Below are 27,543 nucleotides of genomic sequence, written 5' to 3' on the forward strand. Positions count from 1 at the left end.
CACTTTGATAACCACTCTTTATATACACGTCACACAATCAAAGCAGTCCTCATACACCATTACACCATTCCCCTTACACCATACACCATACACCTTCTTCCATGCACCATATGCTATACACCATTACACCATTCACGTTTTTTTGGGGAAGTTTACACCATACAAGGGCGTACCATCGGTGAGATGAAGACATAAATAGTACAATATTCCAAGTATTATCCATGACCTAAAAAATATATATAGATACTGTAACAAGATTGTGACGTCTGTATTTGATTGGCATAATTCTACGACTAGATAGAATAGACTAGTTGTTCTGACTTAAAACAGGTACAAACAATGCATTAGGATTAAACGTGTTTTGTGAGATCTAAACCCTCGTCCTAGACATGTAGCAAATATGGAAGAAACAAAAACACAGCGAAACGCACAATAATTTAAAAAGACATCAGAGTTAGATGCTAAACAAGGTAACAGTAGAAACAATCTAAACTACCAATGATCAACAAAAACTCACATAGAATAGTTAAGAATATGCCAGTTCAAAACCTCAAATTAACTGATTGAAAGAATATATCTTCATCAATTGAAAAAATGACAATCAATCAAGTAGAGGTTTTGGTATCATGCCATCGTAAAATATACGGGAAAACATAACCCGTATAATGCCAAAAAATTGGTTGTATATTAAAATCTTATTTTATATGCAAAACCTTATGACTGAATCTATATTAATTAAAATAAGGCCATCTTTATGGAAATGACTACAGTATTATACGTAACCATCACCATGTTGAATACGTCTGTACAAAGGTTTGATTCGTTGTTATGGATGTTCTTCGTATAACCATGATAACTAAGTTGACATATAGATAAATATTTATTAATTTACCATGGGTTACTGTCATGATTGATGTCTTCCCCACATCAGATGAAGAGTATGAAGGACATGTATGAGAAATAAAGTAATCAATTTGCAAACAGTGTCATGGTATATACAGTTTTCTTCTGATAAGATATTTGAATAACGTCTATCGGGATTCAAATGCTTTCTATATTTGCTGTAAATTTCCATGGGAACATGACATCATTCAGTTTTTAATTCTCTTTAAGAAGCTGTGAATTGCATTGACTGGTAAATGACAAAATATGAAAGTTACTTTCTACTTGATAATTCCATCTGAACAATTCATTCTTTTTTTAGCAGAATATATGATGATTTCATTAAAGAAACAAATGAAACTTGAAGATCATAAAGGTTACTATATATACTTATAACACTATTCAGTACATCAATAAAAAAACAATTAAAATTTAGATGATGTATGATTAAAATTTAAAAAAATAATAAAAAAAATCTCAAAGGCAAATTTGAAAAGGGTTTCTTCATGAAAACGACAAACCAAGCAGTGAATAAACGGAATAAATACAAAAACAATTACACATAGAAATAACTTATACTATTCGACTTTTTGTTTTGTCAACTATGCAGTGGATACAGCTAGCTATATAGACAATATGTTAGACAAAAAATGTTTAACTATAGCTATATCTTTTTTATGTCGTGGGGTAATGTATTATTTTGATAACGTACGTATATTATATAGGATAGTTGTATTCTGTTTTGGTACTCTATCATTATAGTTATGTCACCACTATGTACCTTAATATGTATGCAAAACATTAATCGAGTTTTTATTGTGATACAAGGTTCTTCGAAACATCATTATAATTACTTTCGAAAGAAGTAATTTACCCATAAAAACTCGTATCGGTATTGTTATTTACGGGTGCCACATGTGCAGCAGGATCTGCTTACCCTTTAAGAGCACCTGCGATCACCACCTTTTTTTTGGTGGGGCTTGTGTTACTTACTCTTTAGTTATCTATGTTGTGTCGTGTGTACTATTATTTGTCTGTTTGTCTTTTTCATTTTTAGCCTTTGCGTTGTCAGTTTATTTTCGATCTATGAGTTTGACTGTCCCTCTGGTATCTTTCTCCCCTCTTTTATTTCACGTCAGCACAGTATCTAAATCCCTTTCCTGACACGTCTATTATACAACATCAATAGGAAAAACACTAGTGTTTCACTCTACAAGTCACAACTAGAATATCTCCGTCGTGTTTTTTGAAAATGAGGAACATAAATGAAATTAAGGTATCTTCAAATACTAAAATATACCCATCAGTTTGGGATATACATAATTAGTTTCACATTGACATACATATATAGTACCTAGTATATTCCAAGTATAATCCATGACCTGAAAAAAGATAAGAAAGTACACAATACTGTAACAAAACTTGGAAGTCTGTATTTAATAAGCAGACTTTTTGCGATAGTCATTATTTTACAGTGACATCACAAAGTATAAAATCATTTATTTTTATCACGAAAACGATATTCAAAGATACAAATTTCTTTGTAAACTGTATACTGCTTGTAAACTTAACAACCAATTTAGAAGTCCGAAAATATATCAATAGTGAAAAACAGATAAATGATACTAAAGGTACAAAAAGGCAAACATTCGACGACTGATTTATAGATTTGAGAAAGCACTATTTATTTGGTTTTTTATTCATCGGTTTTGTTTACATTTTTTATTTCGAAAACTCATTAGAAAATTTGAAAAACAGCAAGACGAAAGGTACTAGATATTCATTCCTTTTGAACGTGTTTTATTGCAAAGTACGAGAAATAAAGATATAGGATTCGTTTACATATAGTACATCTTATAGAACATTTTGTTTTAAACTAATTTTCAATGAAATCTATCGGAATTTTAATTCCTTATTAGTAGCTGTACAATGCCGTAGATGGTACATTCTTAAACATAAAAGTTACATTCCTACTCAATAATTCCCTCTGAAAAAAATATATATTATTTTTTTTTCAAGCAAAATCAATGAGGAATTTATAACATGTATAACGTCTTTATCGAAATCCATAAAAACTTGAAAAATCTAAAGGAAACTTTCTATATTGTAACACTATTTATTACACCACTAACAACCAATCAAAATTAGGATGTTGTATGATAAAAAAAAGTATAACAAAAACCATGAACTCAAGGCAAACTAAAAAAAGGGAAAGTTCATGAAAACTGACAAAACCAGGCTTTGTCAATCAACGTAACAAGTGAAAAACAATTATACATTGACTTTAGTTCTTCTCTTGGACGGGTTGCTATCAACGATGCAGTGGATACAGCTAGGCATTATGTTAGACAAAAATGTTTTAGAATTGATATATCTAATTATATCGTGGGGTAATGTATTATTTTGATAACGTACATATATTTTATAGAACGGCTGTATTCTGTTTTGGTAGTCTATTATTATAGTTATCGCACCATTCTGTACCGAAATATGTATGCAGAACATTAATCGAGATTTTCTTGTGATACAATATTCTTTGAAACATCACAAAACATACATTCGAATGAAGTAATTTACGATTATGGGTTTGTACCAGGTTTGTAATGTATAGATAACATTAGGTACATTATTTCTATTTCAAAGTAGATGTTGTTTCTTTTCACACTTCGACAAATTTTCTAATCAGACTTTGATGTTTCTAGTTTTACCCTAACAACTTATAGTTTTAAGGTCCAAGTAGAAAGGTGTTTCGGTTTTGACAAGAATTAAATAATCCATTGTCATCCTACATTTCCAGTAGTTGTTTTGAAATAACCAGACAACTTTATTTTAACGACTTTATCACTCCTGTGCTGTTTTCGATTATGAGGCTATCAATTGTTAAAGGCATTTTGCTAAACAGTGTAAAATCAGTTTTGAATACACGTAAAAATGCAATATCTTATTGAAATTATGACGATACTGTATGTCATACTTACCTGCGGAAGGTGAGTCAGAATAAGCTGTCTATCGATGCATGTGGTGTAGGGAAAACGGTAGTATTTACTTTCACGGCATTAGGTTGCTCTTTTGTGTACCCAAGACAGGTGAAATGAAGACAAACTTAGTGTGATTTGATTGTACACATGTATATTATATGTAATGAATTGAATTATTTCCTGATTAGAGGATAATTGAAGCATACAAAATTATACTAATAAATTGAATACAAGTAAGAATGAATTTTTGTTGAATTTTTAAAAAGTTTGTATTTTTCCCATTCACTGCGTACAGAAAAAATGTAAATATCCGGTACCCCCTAACTTCACTTGCCGGTTTCATTGGAAATTGGTCATGCCCATATTCCAATGTTGTTTTAAAGATGTATAGTGAATGTACCTCAGCTGTGGGTGATCAGAGGCATAGAGTTCTTGTTTTAAAGTACATAAAATTTAGAAATGTCAGTATTGTCGCCTATGGGAAAATAAATACTACCGTTTTCCCTGTAAGATAAAAAATAAAATTAAACAAAAACCGATTTTAACGAAAAATTCAAAACGGAAAGACCTTTATCAAAAGTTTAAACGATGTGAAAACAACTGTCATATTCCTGACTTGAAAAAGGCATGTACTGCTGTTTAAAATAATTCGAATGAGTATATACGAAAAATGAAAATATATCACCAACGGAACAAGATCTCAGAATTCAAATTAAATATGTATGTATTGTAGGATTGAAATCTGCAGTGAATTCTAATTATGAATTAAAGATATCAATTACAGACTAATGTATTATATATTATATATACAAACAAGTCTAAAATGAAAACAGCGTTCAAACCTATGATTGTGATGGATAAAAACCGCAGTTTTTATACGTCTACATGCAAAACAAATTTCGTGGTAGAGGGGTCTAAATACAGCACAAACAACATTTTCCAATAAAAAAACAAAAAATGTGAAACAGTATATTTTAACAAAACACATTTGACCAGCGGATGTTTTTAAACCCTGCTGACTGCCATTGGTGATTGCCATTTAAACGAATCCCCAGCTGTAACAAAATGGATCTTAATTATTTATTTAATACCAAACAGAAAACAATAAATTCCGGAAAAGATGGTATACCACAAACATTAGTACACCATATCCGGATTTCGACAATTAATGTCTCTCTAGTTATGTTAGGAATCGAAACTATATTTGGAAGGCGATATGATTTACCTCAAATTGGTTGCTGCTCACAAGGAAGCTATTAAACCAAGAGTTCCAAATGGTGAAGTTGAAATCATCCCTTCGTAAATTTTACGGACGCCATCACGAGTTGGTTGACCGTTATGGAATAACCGTTTCACAAATGATATGGGATATGTTCCTTACGTCGTAACTACAATCCCCTTCCCTTTCATGAATGTGAGCTACCGAATTAGACTATTTACCGGATTTGTTATCACATAAGCAACACGACGGGTGCCACATGTGGAGCAGGATCTGCTTACCCTTCCGGAGCACCTGAGATCACCCCTAGTTTTTTGGTGGGGTTCGTGTTGTTTATTCTTTAGTTTTCTATGTTGTGCCGTGTGTGCTGTTGTTTGTTTGTCCTTTTCACTTCTAGCCATGGCGTTGTCAGTTTGTTTTAGATTTATGAGTTTGACTGTCCCTTTGGTATCTTTCGTCCCTCTTTTACCTCAACTTAGAACAGACTCTTAAATTTTTAAGAGTCATACATATATAAAGAAACAAAAATACGTATAATATTAATTTGCATTTGTTAGTTTAAACTGATGCAGCTGCCAATAGTGCATTTAAGAGACCCACATAGTTTTCTATATATTCTATCTTAAAATAAGGGAGGAGTGATTATATATGAACTACCTCTACATTTGCTGTTTTGGTGGAGACTGATCAGATTTATTAGTTTTTAATTCTGTCAATCAATATTAATAATAATTGATTATTTATATACATATAATATTTAATTGCCATTTTATGTTTAAGCTTATGCAGATGCAAATATTGCATTAAGGAAACCCACAAAGCTTTCGTCTGTATTTGGGACATTTAACTCGTCATATGCCCTTGATGGAGATTATGCATATAGATCAGTTCATGGGGTTTTTATATGCGCGCATTCAGACATTGTAGCTAATCAGCAGTCATGGTGGGCAGTTGATCTTCAAAATGTTTATGTCATTAATGAAGTAGATATTTTTGGACGTACAGATTGTTGCGGTGAGTTGTATTATGTTCTCGGGTTTACTATATGATACAAATAAAGCACGTTTTATTAATATATAAATATTACAAATGCATGTCTGTATCGCTTTGAAGTTTTAAATACAGGTAATAGTAGTATACCGCTATCAAAAGCGTGAAAATCAACTAAAACCTCCGAAATCAGATAAAATCTTTTGAAAATTGTCTGATTATAGATTAATCATGTGCTATGCATAAGTGCCGATAAATAAAGGCATAGCGTTGTTCGAATAACTGATTGCTCGTTTAGCGTAATAGGATTTTCAGAAGTATAGTATTTGAACTAACATACATGTATCATCTTCTACCCAATTATTATGAAACATGATATTTTGAAGTTAGACAAATCTGCGAATGATATATTTATAAGTAGTACATTACATTAAAAGTAACATCTGCCTAAATACAGATTTTTAATAATCATAACTAAAAGTAAATTTCCACCAGTAGGGTTCAATTTGACGTTAAATGTTTACGATATGTCCCATTTATAAAATCTAAGAAATAATTCATGCAAGCCATAGATTTCTTTGAAATTTTCATATGGCCTGGGTTGTTATATTCGAATTTTATCTCTAGCGTTATTGAGGGATAAAATGAACAAATATAACGGCCCTGGCCATGTGAAAATTTCCAACAAATCTATGGCTTGAATGAAAAATTTCGATTCTAGTAGGACAAAATGATAATTTTGGGGGAAAAAGCAAAGGTAGGATTTCAGGGTGTATGCCTGTTAATTTTGATCCCTGTATGATACAGGCTACACATTTCCAATAAATATAATGCTTGTGTGAATCATTCCTTAAATCGCCACTATAACATATTGGTCAGTTCTTATTATTCTAAACCCATTTATAATAATAATTTGTTGTCCTTTATTTACTGTCAAACCCACAGATGGCATATCGTATCTAAGTAGTGTGTCGCCATGTCGACTTTCTGCAATCCATGAATGTGCGAATAAGGCAATTGAATAGAAAATGAAACAACATGTACCTCAGAACTATTATCCGAATTTAGAGCGTACACGTAATGGAATAATCTTCAGCTTGAGAGTTTTCATGCGTATGTCGTCATGTTTTGACGTCGTCATGTTTTGACAAGAAGTTAATGCGCCAATGCAAGATAATGCATTTTATTTTGATCTTCTATAGTTTTTAAGGTCTTATGCATTATCCTTTTTTGTTATGCATTATAATGAAAATAACGATTATGTAGTTTCTTTTTCAAATTCAATTTGAACTCAACGAAATCCATATAGTGTTTACATGGTTACGATACTTGTTGACTTACGTGGACTGTAAATAGTAACAGCCATTATATGAGTCTGAGCTATGTATAGATATATCGAAAATTTTATCACGCTGTTGTTTAAAAAGCATAGAATCAGTTATTCGAGAGGGGACCATGTATAACACGAAAATTATTTGTATATTTAGAAATAAAATGTAAAATGAAACAGAGGCGAAAGATAACAAAGTGTCATTCAAACTCATAAGTCGAAAAATAAACTATTCTGAATAAAACAACATCATGGCAAGAATAAAACACAAAAAGACAAAAAACAGTATACAAAAACTTCATAGAAAACTTAAGATTGACCTGTACTTAAGTTCACAGCTAGCCTCAATGAAAAACTTTATTTCGCATTATTCAACAAATAAGTTATTAAAGAAATAAAAAATGCATGGTATTCAGACATTGTTAATGAAACAAGCATATAAAAGACATTAGAAATATTGAACCCATTTCGTTATCTCCACCCATATGAAAAATAAAATAAAAGAAGAAATGTACGACTCCAGCATCTCTCCGCGTTTACGCCCCGTGGAATGCAAGAGGATAGTAACTGCATATATATCTACAAGTGTCTTAAAATCATATGAAAATTTTAACGAATAAACAGCATAGATACTTTTTTGGATATGTCTTTTTTCACAAGTCTTAAACTTGCCTTATATGTTATGTGTATAATTTGTTTGGGTGTTTTAGTTACTTTTTTTTAATTCGAAAAATTCAAAATGTTTGTACAGGAAAAACAAAATATTGTGTGATTGTAAATAATATTACCGTACAATAACACCTTTTTTTTTTATTAAATTGTTATAGTTTAAACAATACTGTCGGAACTCTTTAGCTGCTTATTTGATAAATAGTGTTTAATGTTCAATATTCAGTTAAAGTTTTGTTGACAGTTTCACATGTTAAACGTGATTCTGTTTGATGTATTTACTTTAAAATATCTGTGTAAGTCACAAGTAAAACACGACCATAACATGAAGGTAAATGATAACATTTACAGAGTACGTGTTACCGCACCAGATTCTTATTACGACCATTATAGTATTTTCAGTGTTGCTTGAAAAGCGAATTAAATCCAAAAAAAAAAAAACCAAATATAAATCCGAACCTGGACAACAAATCAGAACTTTTCAATAGGAAGACACAACAATGACAGAAAAAATCCGTATTTCCATTCCATGGCTACTGAACCCGGTATATATTTAGGACTAACAGTTCAACAGAAGAAGTATGGACCTATTGGTAGTAATACCATTAATGGTATCAATTTAACTGCATCAGATGCACACTTCGACAACTGATGTATCACAAGTGATGCTCGAGGCCAAACTATTTGAAATTCCAAACCTTAACAAATGTTGAAGAGCTGATAAAACGAAAAAAGCACTTGAAGTAAAACCAGTTCCTTCTATTCGGAACACTTCACCGACAGCTGAAAATTGTTAAAGATGACCCCCATACATACTTTATTGTGTGAATATTTGGCTAGCGTTGAGACAATCTTATTGTAGAATTTCAGTTACAATTACATACTCAAGTTTAATATTTATTTTATTCTCAGCTCACTATCTTGCCAACTTTGATGTTGAAATAATTTTCCCAACATGTACATGCAATCATTGGAATAATCTAGAGGAAGGAGATAAAATTAATTGTCACTATCAGGCAACAGGAAGTCAGAGAATCACGGTAAAATGCCCTCCTAATACTAAAGGAAGGTATGTAAGAATTAAACGCAGGGATACGGGATACTTAACCATTTGTGAAATAGAAGTGTATGGAAATCTAGTAAACAGCCTCCATGAATCAGGTAGAATAATTGATTTAATTCATAGTTACACTTTTATTATTTTGGATACATTTTAAGTTGAAGACTGTCTTTAAGCATGTAACGTTAGGAGTAAGTCCACTGGCAAGTCTAAAAAAAAGTCTGAATTAGGTGACACGAGTTTCTGTAATTGTACAATAATCAATTGAGCAAAAGCTGTTATAGTAAGATAAAAAAAATATAACAAAAATACCGAACTCCGAGGAAAATTCAAAACGGAAAATCCCTAATCAAATTGCCAAATCAAAAGCTCAAACACATTAAACGAATGGATAATAACTGTCATATTCCTTAATTTTCCTATGCAGAAAATTCAGAAAATGATTGCTAAAACCTGGTTTTAAAGCTAGCCAAACCTCTGACTTGTATGACAGTCGTATGAAATTCCATTATATTGACTACGATTTGCGAACAAAAGAAACAGACAAAATATGCAAAATTGGTAAAAAAAATACATCCGTCAACATTGTTTAATACCCTTATTTAGTATAAAAACAAAAAAACTATATCAACAATGAAAAAACAAAAGGCATATAAATGAAGCAAATTAGCACAAACAAATTACCATTGTACAGTAACACAATGACGGAAAGTATAGGTACCGAGCCACGTCACATGGATATTACCAAACATATACTAAACAGTAAAAGTAATATTTTACAAAGATAAAAAAAAAGAATTCTATAAAACATTATTAAGATGATAATCAAAGTAAGTACCTTGAATTTATATTTCAAGACCATGGTTTATTTTTTGTGTTATTAGTTGATTCGATACATAATATATATCAACAAAGTCTTGCTTTCTTCCGTTGAATTCCTTAGAAAAAGGCCGCGACGTTCTTAAACATATCCCTGGTTCATCAACTTTGTGCTCAGATTCTTGTGACGTTTTACAAATTGTGAGTACTTAAATACCGAATGAGTTGGGAATTGTATAGCCCATATGGAGGCGAACTTGGTATATATTGCTACTAATTTGGGGAAAACGATTTACATACAAAACAATGTGTCCACAGGAACATACATGCTTATTGTGATGAAATGATAGAAGTTTGGCAGCTTCTTTATCTCTAAAAACGGACTTCCGCAATGGAATCCGTAACTACTTTGAAGTTTTAATTGATTGTTGTGGTTTCATGTTGCAGAATGATTGCCCGAGGACGATGTTCGATGTACAATATAATCTAACAGAGTCATATTTAATTTATTGACTGAGAGACAGTCTTTAATTTATATATTACTTTTGCATATATATATAAATAGTGAACGTTTGAAAATGATATTGAGCTTGATGTTACTATTTTTGGAAACGATATTGAAAAAATGTTACTGATATTAGTTCCCTACCGACGAAGTCGAAGGGGAATAAGGGTTTGCACTCCAATCGTCTGTATGTCTGTCTGTTTGTTTGTCCGTCTGTATGTATGTCTGTCTGTTTGTTTGTTTGTTTGTCCGTCTGTCTGTATGTTCATCTCTCAGTCCGGCAAATTAGTTTTCCAGGTTTTTTTTCATACTTATAGATATTGATTTGATGTTTGGTGTATTGTTTAACATGACAAGTTACAGGTCAAGTTCAAATTTCACGATTTTAGCTTTTCTCTTTGTTCAGTGAAAACCCTTTCCCTGGAATTAAATTTTTGACAAACTACTTATTAATTACTAGACTTCTGGTCAAAGGGAAGTAACTCATTTGTTTTAACAATTAAAGATTTAAAAAAAATATATTTTATTGATAAATGATATTTTAGATTTGTTCACTTTTTTTGGTAAATTGTTTGAAGCATTTTTTGGAGGTCTGTCTGTTTTTTTATTCTCTATAATCTAATTTTCTGAATGCTTTTTATAAAAAAAACATGGATGAAGTGAACTCTTTTATTTAGATAATAATCTATTTTTGATAAAGGATATATTTTATTTAAGAAATACTTCAATATTCACGAGTTTAGCTGTTCTCTTCGTTCAGGTAAAGATCTTTCAGGATGGAAGGCATAGATAGATTTGTTTGAAATCTATAAATGACCTCGGCCATGATTTCTGAATTTATCCGAAGTGTTGGCGAGGGATAAAATTAACGAATATCATCGCTCGGGGCATGTGTAAATTCACTAAAATAATGAGTTTTCAACACTTTTTTGTCATTCTTGAACATATTGATAAGATAAGTAGAATATACATCATGACAAGTTACAGATCAAGTTTGTATTTTGTTGCAGTCTGATGATTTTGTGCAGAGTTATGGTCTTGGACATCAAACAAAATCACTTAAATAGTCAGTTTTCAACAGGGTTTTTCGTCACGACTGAAGATATTGACTTGATATTTTTATGTAGTTAAATAAACCATGACAAGTTATAGATCAAGTAAGAATTTCGTTCCATTACAATGAATTTTAAACCGTGAGTGGACTATGTATTGTCATGCAATACTCTCAGAATGCTTGTTTAAAGTGATATTGACTCGATGTTTCTATGTTTAGAAATGATTTTAATTCGATGTTAATAATTTTAGTAACATGGAGTCAATATAATTTTTCAATATAGTGAAAAAAGAAAAAACATATTTTACAAATCACGTGATGAAGCAAATCAATGAGAAACACGAAACATATAATTAATTAATTAAGGTATAGCCTTATACTTTTATGGTGACTGGTGTAATATAATAAACATTATACTATGGAATAACGAAATGAATGTATAACAATTTGAACGGTATATTAAATTGAGTATACTAGATAATGTAATAAGACCAAAACTGTTTTTATGAATTTTCGAAAATTACTTTCATGATTCATCATAAGTGTACAGTCATTCCTGTTGTCTTTAGTGAATATTTCCCCATTGGCAACACAGTATGTCCTTATAATTTTATGGTGACTAAAAGCTGTGTGTACTGACGGGTGTATTTTTATGGATCGGACTGAAAACCCAATATTGTAACATTTTTTTTAATTTCTAAATATTATGTACATATAAAATTAAGTTTAAAACAAAGTTAATTTTTCTATTTAAGGTTTGAGAAGCACTATCTATGCATGTGGAAAAATCGGATACGGATATTTCGGTCCTGTTTTAAGCTCATCTGTAATGAAAAGTAAAATTCAGTGTACAAGTACGTGCATCACGAAGACTTTATGTTCTGCTGCAGAGTATGACCAGAACACAAACATATGTACACTGAAAGAAGAATGTTTCAATGGAACGCAGTCATCTTTGTACCCAGACAACAACAAACAAGTATTTCTTATTCAATAGGATTGTTTAGTGGAAACAATTTATGTTGATTTTAGGCATTAATAAAGATATCAAGAATCAGCAATTAATGACGTCATTTAAACATAAAACTTATATCGCAACAATCTTTTGCAATACAACTGATAACAAACTGCTTTACTTTCAAGTTTAATATAACGTTTCTTTAAATACAATGATATTTTCAGGTTATTAGATATAAGTATCCCAAACCAAATAAAGTGTTCGAGTCTAAAAGACAGCTTCGGACACAAACATAAAGCAGACAACGGGAACTAATATGAAGTACAAGTTACCCGTCGTGCAATAGAAATATTGTCTTACTCATTAAGGTTAACTTACCTTAACTTATATATCGATTAAATGCTAAGTAGACAAACAATATATAAAATATTTTAATATCAAGATCATATTATTTTTTACTATTTTTCTTTTGAAAATATTTTATTTGGTTTCCCAATCAACAAAGGAATTTATCATGTTTTATACTAGTTGTTCTTCTCTGGTTTCTATTCTCTTTGTCATATTCTAGATCTTTTGACATTGACATATACATAATATCCAGCAAGAAGGTGACTGTATTAACATACGACGGTGTGTAGAATATCATCGGGACCTTTATTTGACATTGACATATACATAATGTCTGGCAGGAAGGTGTATTAACATACCACGGTGTTTCGAATATCATCGGGACCTTTATTTGACATTTATCTATACATCATGTCTAGCAGAGAGGTGTATAAACATACGACGGTGTGTCAAATATCATCGGTACATTTATTTGACATTGGCATATACATAATGTCTGGCAGGAAGGTGTATTAACATACCACGGTGTGTCGAATATCATCGAGACCTTTATTTGACATTGACATTTTACCTTCATTTTTTGTGTTTACGTTTTTACGTTTGAATATAACATTTTATTCGTATACTTTAGGCGTTTGATATTTGGGATGAGAAAGACGAGACATTGTCGATGCACCTAATCTTCATAGTCTTCATGTCCGCCTCACATATACTATATGCATATAATATATCGTTAGTATCTTCTAAGCAGCTCATAACTTACCCCTAAACCATATGTATTCCTTTTTGACTTCGGAGGAACTTTTAAGTTAAATTGAAGTCCACTTCATCGATCCTTGCAATTGTGTATCTTTAACCTTTGTGGTTTTTTTAACATCCTTTTGACATGGCTCGGCATTTAAACACATCACCATTGTGGTATTGTGCTATGGTCATTTTGATATTCTTCATTTATTTTAATTTTTTGCTTATGTAACTTGTCTTTTGAGTGTCTATTAGCAGTGTTTTTTATTTTCTTTGTTGACATGGTTGTTCCTTTATATATATTAAGATAATAACACAATGTTTGATATGTGTACGTATTATGTCTTTTTTGCACACACATTTTGCAAATATAATGAAAATGTATGCGAATGTCATACAAGCGAGGGTAAAGCTTGTTGTAAAACATTTTGTTATTGTTATTTTACTTGTAACATGTCATACAAAGTTTTATTAATTGTGATTGTTCTGAGCAAAGTAACAATATGACAATTAAATCGGTAGTCTGTCGAAGGCTTCTGTTGTGAGAACAAGGCAAGTCTATTGACATTTTTTGGTTATAAGGGTTTTACTATATTTTGATCCGACTTGAAAGAACATCAAGTGAAAACATAGCAATAAAAAGAAGAAAAAGCAACAAGAATAAACTTAAAAGTTGTAAGTTTTCCTATCAAAAACCTGATCTTCGAAATTCATCAATTACATTACCTTTTTAAACTTTGGGTCCTCAATGCTCTTCAACTATGTACTTCTTTGGCTTTATAACTATTTTGATCTGAACGTCAACGATGAGTCTTATGTAGACAAAACGCGCGTCTGGAGTATAAAATTATAAGTCTGGTAAATTTGATCACTATAAAGTTACATGATAAAATAGTATCATGATTTTGTTATTTAGTTTCGAAATGTAATATTATAGCATTTAGAAAATAAATCATATGTGAAAATCTACGTTTGTTTTAACCTCGGCGGATCGGAATATTGCATTGAAAACATTCAGCAAACTGATTTGCAATTTTCCTAAAGAGTATTAATTATGATTATTTTTGAATGATGCCGTTCATGTGTACATCCAGAAAAAGCTGACACACTAAGCTATCAGCAGTCGACCTGATGAATTTTCACACACAATCAGCGCATAATCAGCACAAATTTGAATTTTGTTTTCATCTAAATAAGTTTCAATACAAAAGCATTTTATATAAATTACTTAGTGATTTCATATACAACACATTGCATTATCCTACTACACAAATAAGATACGCTTTGCTTTTAGATATTATACGTTCTTATAAGTTGGCTCTACTGTCTCTTAATTGATCATGCTTAATATATTGAATGGATTGATGAGTAAAAATAATATCTAAATCCTCTAAACATGTTTATGTTTTTCTGTACGTATGAATAATTTTATAAATATTTATATTTAAGGAATAAATTTGTTTGTATTGTGACTTTATTTTCTTTATTTTGGGGCGTATGAGACGTGTTAAGTATTTCTGTTAATATTTTGCAAAACAATCGTTCTAAAACACCAGTATTAGCCTATAAATACAGGTAACGAAATATCTTTATATGGCCATGTTAACCTAGACAGGATTTCGTTTGCAATTACATGGCATCCTAGTCAGTTTTTGATATTGGTCGGGAACAGGTTTTACAAAATCTTGGCAATAAAAGAAATACATTATTCGTTTTGTCATTTAACTGATATACAGATGACATTTTTTTCCTTCGGATACTAGTAACTTTAATTATTTGATTACGATACCTTGTTTCGTGTGTCTGATCTGTCAAAAGTAATTTCTCAATTATCATTCTCTCAATTTGTGTATGTTATCTTTGCAAATATTAACCTTAAAGCAGAATCGAAGTGGGAATCATATGATACATGTTACAGCTAGAAAGGTGAGGCATGATAAGGTTATGCATGATAAGGTTAGGCATGATGAGGCAATTGCATAAGAGCTGCTGACACGAAGTATGAAATTGCTGCATATTCAAATGGTATACATTTGTGTTTTCGTAACCACCCGATATAAGTTTTACTTCCAATTTCCGGACCAGATGAATTTTAGTAATCTTCATACATCATTATTATTGTATTGGTCAAGTAAATATGCATAATTTGTGCAATGAAAGAGTATACGAATGCTTTGCTTTAAAGATATTGTAAAGACGGAAGTCTACAAATAACAGGTTTGTTGTAAAAGCGAGCAAAATTCTACACTTTTACTATATCTAAAACAATTTAAACTAAAGATCATAAACGGCTTTTTCTGAAAATTAAATATATTAACAGAGGAATTGATTTCATTCATGTTTCAAGTGTATTCTATGGCTCTACTTTAAAATCTTTTATACCTCGAGCTCTATATTGTGATAAAACAGAACAACCTATTATTTCGTTTACATAAATAAAACAGCAGGAGTTTGATTTTGCATTATGCGTCACTAACTGCAGACGTGAGTACGATCCAAATGTCCATGTTTTTACGCGGACATCAATGTCGTTCAAGACCGAGAGGTTAAAAACTTTTTTAAAAAGGACCACGATATCGTCCTTTATCGAAAATAGATTAGAAACAGTTTCATCGGGTCACAAAAGACGCTCTTAGATCAATTGGTGTAAACAGAAAAAATCTGATGAAAAACATATGGATTCGTACTTGAATAAATGTATGATTGTTGTCGATATTCGAATATCCCATTCTGAAAATAAATAAGAAATAATTAAAAAGAGTAGCTATTTCTAGAATAAGAAACAAACTTCAGCTGAATACTAGTATGTGGTATTGGCTTTGCTGATTGCTGATGGTCGTACGATGATATATAGTTATTTATTTCATGTCACTCGGTCTTTTGAGAAGAGTTGTCTCATTTGAAATTAAACCACATCTACTCTTATATTCAAGTACTCGCAAACCAATTTGTGTTTGTACCGGCCGACTTAGCAGACAATATTAAATAATCATATCATACCCTCATCGCTGTTTTAAAAAGAGGGAGAAAAATACCAGAAGGACATTAACTCATAGATCGAAGTCAAACTGACAACCCAATGGCTTAAAAGGAAAAAAACAAGTAAAAGTATAAAAGATACAACATAGAAAACTAAATATTAAGCAACATGAACTCCTACAAAAAACTTGGGATGATCTCCGGTGATTCAGAAGAGTAAACAGATCCTGCTCCACATGTTGCACTCGTCGTATAATCTCTTCTGGATATTATGAATGTCTCTTCTTGTATTGGTTGCCTCAACTAAACAAAACAAAACTAAGAAAAGACATCGTTTCCTCTGTGCCTATAGTAAGTATTCAACAACATATGTTTCAGTATTTAACTAGTTTCTCGATTACTTTCAAAGAACTTATAATTAACGTTTGTAATAATACATATATAAAATTTTGAAATTAAATATTAAAGGTGTAAAAATATATTTGGATGTTTTAGTGATTACGTAATTCGTTCAATTACTGGTCCTTTTGATTCAGTTGTCAGTTTTTAATTTTCAACCCTTGACACTACACTTTTTAAGTTAATCAGTCTCATAACTAGATTCTGGAAAAGCTGAATAGTTTCATTAGTACAATACACAGGTCAATTACAGCCATTATCAATCAATTATATTTTGCAATGTATAAACAGATTCAGATTCAACATTTTAATAACAATTAATTAGTAGTAATAATAATTGGATAGATTGCAGTGCAAAACAACTCAGGTTTATGTAATCATGTTTCTTTTCAATTACAATCATATTATTACCTGCTGATTACCAACGTTTTGTATGGATTTTTTTTTTTTTGTATTTAAGCACGCATGTCATTTTCTTCTTTTTTATAGTTTATTCTTATATTGGGCTGTTACTATATTTAAGTAGCTTTTGTATTCATACAGTGTTAAACTTATCGATATCGACGCCTTTTGATAAGCTTTTAATTATATATTATAGGATAAAATGTTATAATATGATCTCTGTAAAAGGTGAAATAACAATAAAATCAAACTCCAAAGAAATTCCAAACGAAACATTTAAAAATCAAATCACTAACACACCAAACCAATGGAACACAAGTGTCATATTCCACACTTGGTACAGGCATTTCTTTATGTAGAAAATAGAATATTAAAACTGGTTCAATAGCTAGTTAAAACTCTCACTACATAAAAGAAAACGACACTTTGTGTTACGACTGTATTCTTAAATTTTTAAAGAGATATTTTCATTATCAACAAGAAATTAATGAATGTTCAATGACCATTACGTTGTACTTACAAAAGTTTCCTTTTTTGAATGATGTTTACACGAAGAAAGTAAATAATCATTGTAAACTGAAATCGAAAGTGTCTTGTCTATTTCCAATTATTTTATAATTAACCACTGTTATAATTGGTTAACCAACTTAATATTTTAGAACGGTCGACATTTGTTTATAGAATTTTATTTAGATTAAATGTTTAAAGTTCTCAGTTTAATAGATAATTAATTGTATTTAGAAGATTAATGAGGAAAAGACCCCTCCAACATATGACTGTTCCCACTCGCGTATATTTCAGCCCCACTGACCATGTTATTACTAGTGACCATTACATAATTTCCGAAAGGTTATCTCATGGTCTTAAGTTAAGGAGACCCCAAAAAAATAAATTGTAATTGGAAAGATAACTTCAAAGTAATTTTTGAATCCATAGATGACCACCAGAGTAGGGCTAAACGAGAAAAGTTGACTTAAAATGAGTGCCGATTTGACTAGATGCCGATTTAACCAGGTGGCGATTTGACTTATTCTATGGGTGCCGATTTGACTTGTACCAATCATTACAATGATTATTTGGACTAGCGAACGGACTTGATACTTAAGAAATAACTGGACTATTTGTCAGATTTGGTCATAGCAGTCAGGTCTCTGATTAAACGTCGAATTTATAAGTTGAAAAACGTGTGAATGATATATTAAAGTTCGTTTTCAGAGACAAAGAAGCTGTGAAATGTCTATCGTCTCTTTAGAATAAATATGTTTATGTTGTTGTTCCTGTATAATATTGTCTTTATGTTATGAATTGTACTACCAGTATTACCAGTGTCTTGAATCAATATCCTTCATGGCTTAAATGAACATTATATTATACATCACATCTTAGAATTTACTTTGTTTGTACTTGATATTCAAGCCTCACAAAATGCAATGCAAACAACGGTTTACATCCGCCTCATCTGCATGTTCTAGAAGGGAATTGTTCATTAACGGTCCGCAATTGCTATTCTATTACATAAGTACTATTTCTAAAATGGGTTGTCAACCTAGGAGTTAGTAAGAGGGGGTCCAAACATATTTCCTTTTCAAATGCATTGATCGTCCAAAAAAGGGGGATTCAAACACAATACCCCCTAACCCCAAGATCTGCCATTTTGGATAGCAGTCAGGGAATTAGTTGGAGGTAGATTTAAGGGAATTGAGTGTTGGGCGGGAACCAAGTGACGAGTGTAGTGCAAAAGGGATAATTTATGCTTGACCAAAAAGAAATTGTAAGGGGGGGGGGGAGTTGGAATCATCCCATGTCACTTAATTACAGGGGTCAGTGTATTAAGTCACAAAAATAATTGAAGATTTTTTTTATTTTTTGTAGGTTTCCTGCAATTACTTTACCCCGGCCAGATTAACAGTTCCGTTGAAAGTAGTACTTTTTAACTCTCAACCAAATTAAACATCAGACAAACTTAAAAAAAGGTAAAGATTCAAGATTTCAGCTTTATCTTTATTTATACAACTGTGTTTTAGACGGACGAATTATTGTATACCGTTGTCTGACCATCTAGATCTGTCAGTCGTTAACACGTCGTACAATAAATCTCTCATGATTTACCATAACACTTTCCAGGATCTTCCCAGTATCGTTATTTAAGGATTGCGTCTTCATCCAGAAATTGTTTCTATGAATATATCTTATGGTTATAAGTAACATAGAATGAAATTCAAAACAGTGTGGCTGTGGCCATTGATTGACACATTAAATTCATCCATTGACTGGGACAATTTAGTGAACGTTTGTATGTAACAACTACTGCTCACTATCAATCTAATTAAAATTAAATCCTTTAATTGCTCCTGTTCTGATATGTCGCGATTGTCTGTAAGGATCAATTTACATAAGAAAGGGACCATTCTCAGTTTAGAAATTAATTTTGATATTATCGGATGCGCGACATATCAGAACAGGAGCAATTAAAGGATTTAATTTTAATTAGATTGGCTCACTATGTACTTTTTAAAGACACCTAAACTATGGGGTCACCAAAGGTTCTCAACACCTTAATAAAGTAATTCGAAAAACTAATCAGAAATAACACGATGTTTTGATTTATATCAATTATATAAATCAAAACATAAAGGTTATTCCTGATTAATTTTTTGAATTATTTTATAATTAAAGGCGTTAAGAAACCTTTGGTGACCCCACAGTTTAAATGTCTATCGTAGGTACGTCGTGAACAGTGGTCGTTACAGACAAACGTTTACGTAAATTGTCCCAGTCAATGGATGCATTTAATGTGTCAATCAATGGCCACAGCCACACTGTTTTGAATTTCATTCTACTATCCACACTGATCTGTTTCCACACTTGTTGAAATAGAAATTAAAGGATCAGCGAAAAGTCAGATGATGCAACAATATATAATAGACGACAAAAGTATTACTCTTCGAAGATATAATACAAGTAACGTAGAAAACATAAGGACAACAGGAAAAACTGATGTAGGAAGTTTTTCCTGATTTTTTGCAAGTTATAATTCCCTGCCAAATGTGTACTCTGACGGATCGTCATGATACTAGCTGATAGGTATTGAATTACGAAACTATGTGTGTTATTTATCTTTGTATTTTATGCATAGACTTATCGTTATACAGTTAAATTGCTTTAGAATTTGGAGAAAGAAATTATAGGATTTTATTGCGTTAATAAAATTGCTTGGGAATGTACTGCAAGCTTAATAAGACTGTAAACTCTAGAAAATTGTTATAGGTTGCACTTTGTAAATAGAGTTTTTTTTTTAAGATGATGACTGAACAAAAGAAGAAATGTCAACACGGAAATGCTAACTGCGACGTCGTTCTTATAAGACATGTATTCTCGATGTAAGAAAAGTGTAATATTGTATAACAATATACTTTCTGATTTGTATTAAAGAAAAAAGTAAACACAAGATTTCTTCGAGAATTTAAATGTCAGAATTTGATTACAATTGATTGATAAGTTGGTTTTTAATTGTTATTGCTGTTTAAAAGAAGGACGAAAGATATCAGAGGAAGAGTCAAACTCATAGATAGAAAATAAACTGACCACGCCATGGCTAAAAATAAAAGGACAAGCATACAAATAATAGTACAAAAGACACAAAAACTAGCTATCAGTCACTGCAAGTAATCTAAAATCAGTACTTTGTGTCTTTAAAAATTTTGTGAGTTGGCTTAAGGTAGATATGGAGAGTGAAGCCTTTTTCAACGTGTCGTTTTACAATTTGTAAATATATTGTGCTTTTACAACACTGTTATTGCTCGTCAACATCTTTAAGGATGCCACATTATGTATTAGCCTGGACCATGTAAGGAACCTGCAATTCAGTTCTTGTCGTTTGCTGCTGTCTATTATTTTTGCTTTCGTTTATTTCTTAAATCGTTGGGTTTTTTTCATTTGACATAAAGTTATATACTTACCGTGAGTAAGACTTTTATAACTTACTCACGGTAGGTATAGTGTCCTGCTAGGATCGCGGTTGTTCGAGTGAATCTGTCCATTTTTATCGAGTGTAGATCGGGCTTTTTCGAGTGATAAAACATGCAATCAAGTTAATTAACTGATATTTCGTAATAATACTAGTTTTTTCCCATGACTACCCATCTTATTTTGAATTCTTAACATGTTTTATGCAACAGAAAGCACAATTTCCTTCTATTTAACCAAAATATTCAGTGCTTAATATTGGCTTTTATGGGAGCAAATGTGAAACTCTCCGTGTTTTTAAACAAATTTTAAAATCAAAAAAGGTATTCTTGACTTTAAAAAAATACTTTTCTAGTTTATAACTTTAATTTTATGAATGAAATTATCATAATATACTCTTAAAAAATCATACTATCATATTAATACGTTGATCAAAATTAACCTTTTTCAATTAAATGTAATTTTTCTGTTTGGAAAACGTTCTACCACAACTTTCCAGTATTAAATTAGAAATTATTGGACCCTTTATATAAATGTCTTTATAACATAGTGCAGGCGACTCATAGTCTTTTAAACTTCATTTCATGTTCCTTTTGTTGTCTTGTTGTCACAGAAAATAACAATTTTCGTGTTGAATCCTGGAATTTTTATACGGGACGTATTATGGTTTACCGTTGCCCGTTCGTCCGTCGTCAGCATGTCGAACAATATCTTCTTAACGCTCTAACCAATTTACATGAAACTTCGATGAATTGTTTATATCTATATCCCTTTTGAATTTTATAAATTTAAGACTAAACGTTTCCGAGTTGTGGAATTTTACAAACTAGAGGCTCTAACAATCATGTGTCGCTCACCTTGGTCTATATGCATCAGTGCATATTAAACAAAGGACAGAACTCATGACAAAATACTCTGTTTTAGTGATGATGACTTGTTTGTATATATTACTATACAGAAAGTTCTTGCTGTTTACATTTGTCTCTATCTGTAATGAACTTGGTCCAGTTGTTTTAGAGGAGAATATTCTTGTAAAAGTTAACGGACGACGACAAAAGACAACGACGAACACCAAGTGATGTGAAAAGCTCACTTGACCCTTTTGGGCCAGGTCAGCTAAAAGGGGGTTATTTTACAGTTATCAAACAATGTTTTCATGACACTTTGCTGACTGGTTTTTATAATTTAAGGTAACCTCCTTTTTTACTGCTGGAAGTAATTAACGAGAGTTGATATCAAGCGATAGCCCATTCTCACAAGTTATTAAACCTAATTGTCTTATGGCCAACACTCTCATTGTGTTAAAAATTCCGCAAATCGTTTTGACTAGTATTTTGCACACGAAATTACATCGTAGAAACCTTTGAAGGTCATCAGTTACCTAACGAATATCCAATGGAACTGCCGTAATATAATCATCTTATACTGCTGTATAAGCAAATCAAATTAACGCATATTTTCATATCAAATTTTCGTATCACACCACGTGCAGTGCGAAAAGTGAAATTTCTATTTATGCAAGAAATAGATAAAAAGTAGCACCCATGAGACAATGAACTTTATTCTTTGAAAACGCTACAGGCGTATTATACGCCCAAGGTGCAGCTGTTTCTTAAAAAACGGAGTTAGAAACCTGCTGGACAGCAGAGAAGAATAAGAAAACATCTATATGATAGAAACTATTTTACACAACAAAAAAGACATTAATCACTAAAATATAAACATACACACACTTAATCCGACCAGTTTTTTTATTTCCCTTGATAATATTTGAATTCAATTCCATACTAGTATACATTTAACAATGAAGGTAATAGTTTAACAGTTTAACATACTTTATACATGTACGTATGTTACGATCCAAATTGTCTCTGTTTACATCAGATTGTTAAAATCATGAATATATTTTACTATACAAGTATAATGTTACTTATATGACAAATAAAGATTATTATTAACTATACATGTAATTTATAAGATGTGATAAACAACAATATACACAAATTAAGAATACTTGTTAGATTAATAAAATAAACCTTCAATTTGAAAATGATTTTTGAAACGACCGAATTAAACCAATATTACATTGATATAAAACATATAAAGCTATATTCACAAAGGGAATTATATATAAAACAATCACAATAGAAAAAAGATAATTTAAGTATTAAATCATAAAATGATCTGTTTTTGTGAATTAGGTCACGGATTTTGTTTTAAGGTGTCAGACCACCAATTAAAAATCCCTATCTGTTCAACCAAATTTTGCAATTTTCACAGCTTTCTAAATATTTTACCTTAAGTTTAACTTCAAGGAAACCAGGTATATCCTGAATTGTACATGTATCACCTTCCTATATGTCAATTTTCAACCAATGTTTAAAGTCTTGTAACAAATTTCTGATTTTGAAAAGACAGGTACTACCAAAATAACTCCTGGTTTTCTGGAAATCTTAAATTAGTGTACTATGTAGCGCCTTAATCCTGAATTTTTAATGCAAACTCATAGACAAGTGAATTTTGGCTCAAAATGGTCTAAATATATTTCCCTTTCACCAAAAGTTTCATTTCTGCATATTTGTTGGTTAGTTTAAGTAAACAATGACATCAAAAGCACTATTTTGTGTCAAAGTAGGACTACTTTCTAAATTGGAGGGAGTAATTGGTGGTCTGACACCTTAACCGACTATCATTTCCGGGGATCAGTTTTACATTTGCAGACTTTGTCATTCACTACACGTAAACTCTTTTCAAAAATATATTGTGTCGAACACATTTAATTATCTATTAAAGACAGAATACGTATTTCATCAGTATCCACACGGAATGGTTAATCAGAAAGACTTAGAACTGCACTGCTCAAACGTATATCCATTCATTTGCATAAGAGGCGGAAATTTCGAGGTGACATTTAAATCTCAAAGGTATAAAGAAACATTTAAATGTTAATATACTGTTGTCTCATTGGCGCTCATGCCACAACTTCTTATATCTATGTACATTGATGCATGATAAAACGATATTGATTATTTTAAACCTACTCGTAAAATAATATCAAATTATGTAGTGAAAACACCAGGTGATCATGATGTACAAACATGTGTTAGGACTGTTTTATCTATATACTACAAGTGGTAATGTATTACTATAATGAAGCACATTGTATTTAAAATATATTCTATTCTAAAAAAAAACTTTATTTGAAGAAAAAATAATTTCTGTGTTTTTAATATTTAAGTATAAAATATAGACAAAATAGAAAGGATAATTGAAACGAGAAATGTTCCAATAAGTCAACAACGCCACCAATGATAAGAAAAGACTATTCACATTTAACTGATAAATTATATTATAAGCATAATAAAAATTATTATATTAATAATATTGATAATGACAATGACAAAACCCTCGGATGCGAAAAAAAGGATAAAATACCTCACAAAACAAGCAAAATCCCCAAAATTATTTTTCTTATCTTTATCGGTAATGGTTGCATGATTCAGTGTTTAAACGTTTTGATGTCAAAGAGTATTTTTGTTTTTGAAGCCTTTTCAGTTGTAAACATTGCATTAAAGAAACCATCAGAGCTTTCTTCCATGTATGAGCCGCCACATTATGAATGTTGTGACTCGGACTATGCCGTTGATGGATACATACATGATTGGGTGAACGGAGATTTTTTCTGTGCACATACAGATCACGTTGAAGATAAACAGGAATGGTGGTCAGTTGACCTTCAGGATGTTTATACTATTGATTATACATATATTTATGGACGGACAGACTGTTGTGGTAAGTAATGGATTACGCGTGAACTAATTCAGTTTTTTATCAGTATATAACCTAATAATATATAATAATAATAATAATAATAATATATTACCATTATGTTACACATTACGTTTATAAAATTTTGCATATCTTAATTTCCGGAGCACCTACGATCACCCCCAGTTTTTGGTGGGGTTTGTGTTGCTTAGTTTTTAGTTTTCTATGTTGTGTCTTGTATACTATTATGTGTCTGTTTGTCTTTTTCATGTTTATTTCACCCCTCCTTTATTTGAGTCGTTTTCTGAGGGTTTTTTTGAACTTGAAAAAAGTATTACCCGAAATGCCGATCTCTAAGGAGAATTCAAATAGGGGAGTGCATTGAATTTTAAACGTCCGTTACAACTGTCAAATTCAAATGCTAATCTATAGCAACCAATAGAACGAATAAGAATAAACTCTTTACAGAAAAAACTGTCTTCCTTCACTTAATACATTTAAACTCAAATGTTTAAAGAAAAACACAACACAATCTTAATATGTTGTTGATATTACACTTTCATTATACTGATTTTGTGAATAGCTGTCACAAAAACTCGTTTACGATCATAGTCAACTTATTCCTATATATATTTTATTTTCAGTTGATACTCTAGCAAACTTTGATGTTGAAGTTATTTCGCCAGGTACATGTAATCGTTGGAATAATTTCGCAATTGGTAATATATTTCACTGTCAATATCAACCTACAGGAGTTCAGCAAATCACTATAACTTGTCCACCTAACACAAGCGGACGGTTTGTCAGGATAAAACGACGTGATCTATTACCTTTAGTAATTTGTGAATTAGAAGTATATGGGAATCTAAGTAATAGCCATTTAGAGTCAGGTAATAATATTAATTAACTTCAAAAGTTATAGATATAAGAAGATGTGGTATGAGTGACAAAGGAACAACTCTCCACCCAAGTAACAATTTATAAAGTAAACCATTATAGGTCATGTTACGGCCTTCAACACGGAGCCTTGACTCACTTCGAACAGCAAGCTATATGGGCCCCAAAAATTACTAAAGGTAAACCATTAAAAAAAAAAACCAGTATGTCTGTTTTATTTGCAAGTGATTGATAACATGGCTTCTTTTTTTGCAGTGCAGAATGGAAAACAAAACGGGATTTGCTCTTAGAAGAAACATTCAAATAACACTTAATCATGTTTTGTGCATTTGACGCGAATTTCTGAATTAACCTTCATCGGGAATGCTGAAATTGAAAAATGTACAGGCGGGAATATCTACTACTTAAAAAAGGACGTAATATATGACAAACATGGGCTTACATGAAATGATCAAAACTATATTAGCCTGTCAACACTAACATTAGTTCTAACCCCCGATTCCGATCAAAATTGACTGGAAATGCCGGATTATTTTATCTTTCAGGTTTGGAAAGCAAAACTAAAACTGCCTATGCCTGTGGTCATATCGGGTACAGGTACTTAGGTCCTGTCATATACACGTCTGTAGCAAAAAGTAACATTGAGTGTACAACAATGTGCATCACCAAGACAGTCTGTACGGCAGCAGAATATGTCAAGAAAACAAATGTCTGTTTACTGAAAGGTAAAAGCCCGAATGGAACTCATCCATCTTTGCAACCAGACAGTGACAAAAATGTATTTTTTATTCAATAGAAAATTTGATGGAGGTCAATTTTGTTTAATTTCAATGGCGACGAATGTACGCTGTAAAAAACATATAAGTTAAAACCAATTCAAAAAGAAACAACGGTCTGCTTTATGCACCAATCCAATAACGAAAAGTGAACAAGACAGACAGAAATATCACAAGTCGTTCCACGTTTTTTTTATAACAAAACTTATAAACATTACTATTTTAAAAATACTCACTGCAATTATATGTAGATAATATGTATAATTGTACATTGTAAACCATATTAATAATAATATTCCAAAAACGTAACTTAAGGATGTTTGCTCCTCTATTTTTTTAATTTTTGCCAGATTTTTGGAATCCTCTGGTTTTATCCATGTATTGTCATTAAAAGAAATGCCCACTAACCCTCACTTTTCTTTTCATAATTTTAAAACATTAAGTTTAAAGAGCCATATTTGAAATTTTATAAAATACTTGGTTTTTTTTCATAGTTTTTGAAACAAAAAGGTGCCAATGTTAAATGTGTGAAAATCTAGAAAGAAATTATTTCCCGTCAAATTTTCAATGGTTTATATCTCGAAAACAAGCACACAAAAACATATAAGTTAAAACCAATTCAAAAAGAAACAACGGTCTGCTTTATGCACCAATCCAATAACGAAAAGTTTACAAGACAGACAGAAAAGAAACAACTTAAAACCTTTTAACTTAAGGATGTTTGCTCCTCTATTTTTTTAATTTTTGCCTTTAACCCTTTAAATTTTGAATTGGTTTTAACCCTCCATTTTTTTTTTTTT

At 31.2% G+C, this 27,543-nt stretch overlaps 1 protein-coding gene across 1 annotated transcript; it reads left to right on the forward strand.

Moving 5' to 3' along the window:
• The first annotated feature begins 5,076 nt into the window (after nucleotides 1–5,076).
• LOC139525200 (uncharacterized) lies at nucleotides 5,077–27,330 on the forward strand. Its single transcript, XM_071320390.1, has 6 exons — nucleotides 5,077–5,137; nucleotides 5,860–6,093; nucleotides 8,981–9,229; nucleotides 24,849–25,094; nucleotides 25,715–25,960; nucleotides 26,513–27,330. The coding sequence occupies exons 1-6, from the start codon at nucleotides 5,077–5,079 to the stop codon at nucleotides 26,761–26,763; spliced, it is 1,287 nt and encodes a 428-aa protein (XP_071176491.1). The 3' UTR covers nucleotides 26,764–27,330.
• Nucleotides 27,331–27,543: the final 213 nt, after the last annotated feature.

This window comes from Mytilus edulis, chromosome 5 (assembly GCF_963676685.1).
Source record: "Mytilus edulis chromosome 5, xbMytEdul2.2, whole genome shotgun sequence".
Classification (NCBI taxonomy): Eukaryota; Metazoa; Mollusca; class Bivalvia; order Mytilida; family Mytilidae; genus Mytilus; species Mytilus edulis.

What these genes read in the sequence shown, in the direction of transcription:
- LOC139525200 (XM_071320390.1), top strand. Translation starts at nt 5,077, where the DNA reads ATGATTTACCTCAAATTGGTTGCTGCTCACAAGGAAGCTATTAAACCA. An exon ending in TGGACGTACAGATTGTTGCG is followed by an intron (nt 6,094 to 8,980) that starts GTGAGTTGTATT and finishes TTTTATTCTCAG; the next exon opens with CTCACTATCTTGCCAACTTT. An exon ending in TGGACGGACAGACTGTTGTG is followed by an intron (nt 25,095 to 25,714) that starts GTAAGTAATGGA and finishes TTTTATTTTCAG; the next exon opens with TTGATACTCTAGCAAACTTT.